The sequence below is a fragment of the Colobus angolensis genome, unplaced genomic scaffold, assembly GCF_000951035.1.
Source record: "Colobus angolensis palliatus isolate OR3802 unplaced genomic scaffold, Cang.pa_1.0 Scaffold79, whole genome shotgun sequence".
NCBI classification, from domain to species: Eukaryota; Metazoa; Chordata; class Mammalia; order Primates; family Cercopithecidae; genus Colobus; species Colobus angolensis.
The window spans coordinates 104,303-110,688 of record NW_012121709.1 but is presented as its reverse complement, the minus strand read 5'-3'; the positions used below and the strand labels follow the sequence as shown (position 1 = coordinate 110,688).

Below are 6,386 nucleotides of genomic sequence, written 5' to 3'. Positions count from 1 at the left end.
TTTTTTTTTTTTTTTGAGACAGTTTCGCTGTTGTCGCCCAGGCTGGAGTGCAATGGCGCAGCCTTAACTCACTGTAACCTCCGCCTCCTGGGTTCCAGTGATTCTCCTGCCTCAGCCTCCCAAGTAACTGGGATTACAGGCACCCGCCATCATGTCCAGCTAATTTTTTTTGTATTTTTAGTAGAGATGGGGTTTCATCATGTTGGCCAGGCTGGTCTTGAACTCCTGGCCTCAAGTGATTTGCCCGCCTTGGCCTCCCAAAGTGTTGGGATTACAGACCTGAGCCACTGCACCCAGCCTAATTTTTGTGTTTTTAGTAGCGATGGTGTTTCACCATGTTGGCCAGACTGATCTCGAACTCTTGACCTCAGGTGATCCACCCACCTCGGCCTCCCAAAGTGTTGGGATTACAGGCACGAGCCACCGCGCCCGACGGATTCTAGTTTTTATTTTTTATTTTATTTTATTTTTTGAGACAAGTTTCGCTCTTGTTGCCCAGGCTAGGGTGCAATGGTGCCATCTCGGCTCACTGCAAGCTCTGCCTCCCAGGTTCAAGCAGTTCTCCTGCCTAAGCTGCCCGAGTAGCTGGGATTATAGGCATGCACCACCATGCCTGGCTAATTTTGTATTTTTAGTAGAGACGGGGTTTCTCCATGTTGGTGAGGCTGGTCTCGAACGCCCCGACCTCAAGTGATCCACCTGCCTCAGCCTCCCAATGCTGGGATTACAGGCGTGAGCCACTGTGCCTGGCCTCAGCGATTCTAGTTTTAAAGGAAATTTTTTGCACGGCAGTAAAACTGTACAGACTAAAGAATGAGCAGATTGTTTTGTAACAAAACCTTGTCAGGAAGATTTTTCTTTAGCATCCACTAAAGAAGGCCGCAATAAACCTAACTAATACATAAAATGGCTTGCAAGGTTAGAAGAACTGGCAGTAGAAACTATACAAGCATTTAATCAAAAACATGAAAATAATGGCTAGGCATGGTGGCTCATGTCTGCAATCCCAGCACTTTGGGAGGCTGAGACAGGTGACTTGAGTTCAGGAGTTTGAGACCAGCCTGGCCAACATGGCAAAGCCCCATGGCTACTAAAAATGCAAAAATTAGCCGGGTATGGTGGTGCATGCCTATAGTCCCAGCTACTCTGATGGCTGAAGCAAGAGAATCGCTTGAACCCGGGAGGCGGAGGTTGCAGTGAGCCGGGATTGCACCACTGTACTCCAGCCTGGGCAACAGAGTGAGACTCCGTCTCAAAAACAACAACAACAAAAACATGAAAATCAGTGCTGCAGTTTGTTAAAAGTATGGAATATATATATCTGATCATAATGATTAAAATTAATAGAATTATAGGTAAATTGAAGCAAATTCATTACAGATGTGAAACTGCAGGATGAGTGGGATTTTGTTTTAATTTTTTTTTTTTTCATTTGTATCAAAAATTACATGTACTGGAGCTGGGCACAGTGGCACACACCTATCGTCACAGCTACTCAGGAGGCTGAAGCAGGAGGATTGCTTGAGCCCCGGAATTCGAGTCCAGCCTGGACAACATAGTGAGACCCCTTCCCCAAAAAGGAAGAAGAAATACATGTACTGTATAAAATTGAAAAAGTCAGATAGTATCACAAGGCTTATGTTGAGAGGCAGTAGTAACTCTTTATGTTCCAGCTCAACAGATGCAAATCACTTTCAACTAAATTCTTTTGTTATTTTCCTCCATATTTCGAGATTATTTTCATATCTCCTCCATATTTCTATATTATTTCGATTTATTTTTATAGTTATAGTCTTAACCTATTGGTGCCCTTCTGTGGAAGGTGATTAGTTGTTTATAACAAATCAATTGCCCCCTTATATACTTAGGATAAAACATAAGATTCTGTTCTCTCTACCCTTCTCTTCACCAATGTAAGAAATGCTTTCCATTCCAAAATGCCTGTTTGCTACTATCTGTTTCGGAACTTACATGTTTGTCTGATAGCATTCTGGGATATGGTTGGGAGTACGGGGTGGGAGCCTGAAATTATCACTGAATAAGCAAATTTCACTTTATTCCCGTTTTCAGCTATGACTGCTGTCTCTGACTCTTTCTCTGGTTCAGCGCGTTACGGCTATAAAACCCAGGCTATCCTACTCACGCTTAGAAATTCCATCTGTGAACTGTGGGAGGGGCCTAACTTCTTAGAAATTTATATATTCTATTTTAGTCCCATCAGCACTTTAGCCTTTAGGGGCACCTGGTGCCCTTAGTCTCTGAGTCTTCCAAGATTCTGTAACTAGAGTGCGCTTCCTGCTTATTGGGGTCTGCCTCATTGCATGCTGTTAGATTTCGGTATTCTTGGCAACATAAGTTATTACTTACCACCTGTTCTTGTATCTTTTGAATCTTGATGATTTTTATTTGCTGTCTCTCATTTCTTCACATATTCTTTTTTTCTTCTTTTTTTTGAGACAGGGTCTCGCTGTGTCACCCAGGCTGGAGTGTAATGGTGGGACGATGGCTCACTGCAGATTCAAACTCCTGGGCTCAAGCCATCCTCCTGCCTCAGCCTCTTGAGTAGCTGGAACTACAGGCGTGCACCACTCTGCCTGGCTATATGTTTTTTTATTTTATATTTTTAGTAGAGATGAGATCTCACTGTGTGCCCGGGCTGATCTTGAACTCTTGAGCTCAAGTGATTCTGCCATCTCTGCCTCCCAGAGTGCTGGCCTTATAGGTGTGAGCCACAGCTCCCAGCCTCTTCACATATTCTTGATCTTTGTGGGTTTATTCTTTTTTTTTTTTTTTTTTTAATATGGAGTTTCACTCTTGTTGCCCAGGCTGGAGTGCAGTGGCGCGATCTTGGCTCACTGCAACCACCGCCTCCTGGGTTCAAGCGATTCTCCTTCCTGCCTCAGCATCCTGAGTAGCAGGGATTACAGGTGTGTGCCACCATGCCTGGCTAATTGTTTTGTGTATTTTTAGTAGAGATGGGGTTTCACCATGTTGGCCCAGCAGGTCTTGAACTCCTGGCCTGAAGTGATCTGCCCACCTTCTCCTTCCAAAGTGCTGTGATTACAGACCTGAGCCACTGCACCCGACCTCTTCTTTTTATTCCTTACTGGCATCTTAATAGGATTTTAGAATTGAGAGGAAATAAGCATGTATTTAATAAATAAATGACTAGAACTGGTATGTGGGTTTTATTTTGTAATTTTAATCCAAATTTAAAGGATGAAAAACATTTTAAGGCAAGATGTAACCATTGGGAGAAAACTGGATGAATGGTACATGGGATCTCTGTTATTTCTCATAGTTGAGTATGAATCTATAATTATAATAAGTTCAATTAAGAAAAATGTAGGGTCACTGACATGAGGTAAACAGTCTCTTTCCATGTATATAACCTTTCCTTTCAGAATTTGTCAGCATAATTGCAGATTAAAATTTTAAAAATTTTTTGGTAATCTGCTCTTTTTTATAGTCTTCCTAATGTTTTCATTGCTGTAATATATATTATGTTAATATGCTATAAGTTATGGAACATTTTCAGAATTATAAAAATCTTTCACTGCCTGAAGTACATGGTATTGACGAATACTTTTGGCCAGTAATGAATGAGTGTGCCCGTTTCATTGGAGCTTCACAAGTGTTGTGTGCTGTCACAAATTTTTTTCGTTTTAGCTGTTTTGGTAGATAGAAAATGGTATATGAAAGGAATTTTAGTTTTTGATTTTTTTTCTTGATGTCTTTTTCTAGACCATTTCAATTTCTGTTAATTATGGCCTACTGAAGACTAGTTGTGTTTTGAGACCTTTGCTCCTTTTTTCCCCACTTTGCAGTTTATTAATCAGTTACTTGGAGTTGTTCCTTTGTCGACACCAACAGAGGATAAGCTGGCACTGCCTGCTGACATCAGAGCTCTGCAGCAACATTTGTGTGTGGTGCAGCTGACGAGGTTACTTGGCTTGTACCACACCATGGATAAAAATCAGAAATTGAGTGTGGTCAGAGAATTGATGTTAAGGTACCAGCATGGACTGGAATTTGGTGAGCAACCATTCAAAATGTGCAGTAGTTCCCTGATCTACGCTAAGACTTAGAAGTCAGTTTTTTAAGCACCTGTAGCACCCTGTTTTAATGAGTTTTGTAAGGAGACTATTTTGTCTGGGAAGACCATCTAAGTAATATGATGTAAAGCCTCTCTTAAGCCTGGAGTTTTAAATAATTCGGATTGGCTTTCAGTTGTCTATGTTCTTGATCTGATGAGCTAACTTTTTATTAGATTGGGGCTCATATAGATTGCATAGTTTATGATAATTATCACATTTTCTGCTTGTAGGCCTAAGTATTCTTAATATATAGACTGTAAGTGAACAAAAGGAATATTGTAAATTGTAAGATAAATATTTAGTTTAGAAATAGATGATCTTCAGATAGGTGTGGCCTTTGCTAGATATATGTGATAGACATATAATTGTCTCACTATAAGATGTCAGTATTTATCTGTAATCTAAAGAACTAGATGAAGTCAGGAGCATATTGTGAATTTAGTTATACATGGCACTTGGCTTATGTTCTTTTCTTCACTTCAACCTCCTTCAAATCTTCCTTTTCTCCCTTTGGGAACATCATGGATACCACCTCTGCCCTGGAACCCTACCTTCTGTTCCAGCTGAGTGTGGTCTCACCTTCTTTTGAACCCTTTGATTCATGGTTCATATTTTTCTCCTGATACTTATCTTACTCTTAATTTTCTTTTACTTTTCCTCTTCTCCCTCCTGTCACTTTCCTGCTTTTAAAAACTCCTATGGGGTCAGTAATAGTTGAACAAACGTTAAAATAGATATGATTTTTTTCCCCCGTAGGGAAAACCTGTTTGAAAACAGAATTGCAATTTTCTGACTATTACTGTCTCCTTGCTGTCCATGTGCTTATTGATGTATGGAGGGAAACAGGTAAGTAGCAGTGATTTCAGTTCAACTTTACTTTTTGCTTTTATTGATTATAAGTCCTGCATTCTTTTGTTAGGCTAATTATACAATCCACAAATTTTATTTATGCTTTTAGGTTCTACTTTTCTTGATATTTCTAGGGTGCTTCCAGAAAAACCTGTTTTGGCCAGGTGCGATGGCTCATGCCTATAATCCCAGCACTTTGGGAGGCTGAGGCGGGTGGATCACCTCAGGTCAGGAGTTCAAGACTAGCCTGGCCAACATGATGAAACTTCGTCTCTACCAAAAATACAAAAATTAGCCGGGCATTTTGGCACATGCCTGTAGTCCCTGCTACTTGGAAGGCTGAGGCAGGAGAATTGCTTGAGCTTGGGAGGCGGAGGTTGCAGTGAGCCGAGACCGTGGTGCTGCACTCCAGCCTGGGAAACAGAGCAAAACACCGTCTCACAACAACAACAACAACAACAAAAACTGTCTCCAATTTATCCCCTTGTAACCAGGATAATGTTAAATGAATGGATATCTGTTCTGTTTTTAAGTGTTTGTGAATAATAAGTAGTGACTATAAAAAAAATACTATGACAAAGCTACAAAAACTAAAATACAATGAAACTGACTAAGAAATACATGCACAGGCCTATGGAACAGAATATCTTTTATTCACTTCAAAAAATTTTATATACAGAAAAATGCATTCTTTCTGGAATATAGTTTGTCTCATTTAAGATAAAAATATAAGACGTGGTAAAGGAAGCATCGTGAGTGATTGGGGAAGAAAAGAATGATTCAGCAAATGGTATTGGGTTGCCTTTTCTTTAGGTCCCACACCCTGACATATTCTCTTATTAGCAGTTTTGGAGAAAAAATAACTTTAGGTGCTTATTGCATATTATTCATGAGAATTAAACTATAGAAGAAACAAAGGGCTGAAGAGGCAATGGTAAGCAAGATAAACACAACCCCTGCCCTCATGGATCATTTCACAGAGCTCTCAGTTTTGCTTTGAGATGGAGTTTTGCTCTTGTTGCCCAGGCTGGAGTGCAGTGGCGTGATCTCAGCTCACTGCAACCTCCGCCTCCTGGGTTCAAGTGATTCTCGTGCCTTAGCCTCAGAGTAGCTGGGATTACAGGCATGTGCCACCACGCCCGGCTAGTTATTGTTTTGTTTGTTTGTTTGTTTTGAGACGAGTCTCGCTCTGTCACCAGGCTGGAATGCAGTGGTGCCATCTCAGCTCACTGCAAGCTCCACCTCCTGGGTTCATGCCATTCTCTTGCCTCAGCCTCCCAAGTAGCTGGGACTACAGGTGCCTGCCACCACGCCCGGCTAATTTTTTGTATTTTTAGTAGAGAGGGGGGTTTCACCATGTTAGCCAGGATGGTCTCGATCTCCTGACCTCGTGATCCACCCACCTCGGCCTCCCAAAGTGCTGGGATTACAGGCGTGAGC

General features: G+C 41.3%; 1 protein-coding gene across 1 annotated transcript in view; it reads left to right on the top strand.

Moving 5' to 3' along the window:
• The window catches only part of NAA25 (N(alpha)-acetyltransferase 25, NatB auxiliary subunit), a 92,400-nt gene that overhangs the window by 56,027 nt on the left and 29,987 nt on the right, over window positions 1-6,386 (top strand). Inside the window, exons 10-12 of the mRNA XM_011928727.1 lie at window positions 2,071-2,129; window positions 3,828-4,035; window positions 4,854-4,943. Coding sequence (XP_011784117.1) covers window positions 2,071-2,129; window positions 3,828-4,035; window positions 4,854-4,943 — 357 coding nt within the window. The remainder of the gene's footprint in view (window positions 1-2,070; window positions 2,130-3,827; window positions 4,036-4,853; window positions 4,944-6,386) is intronic.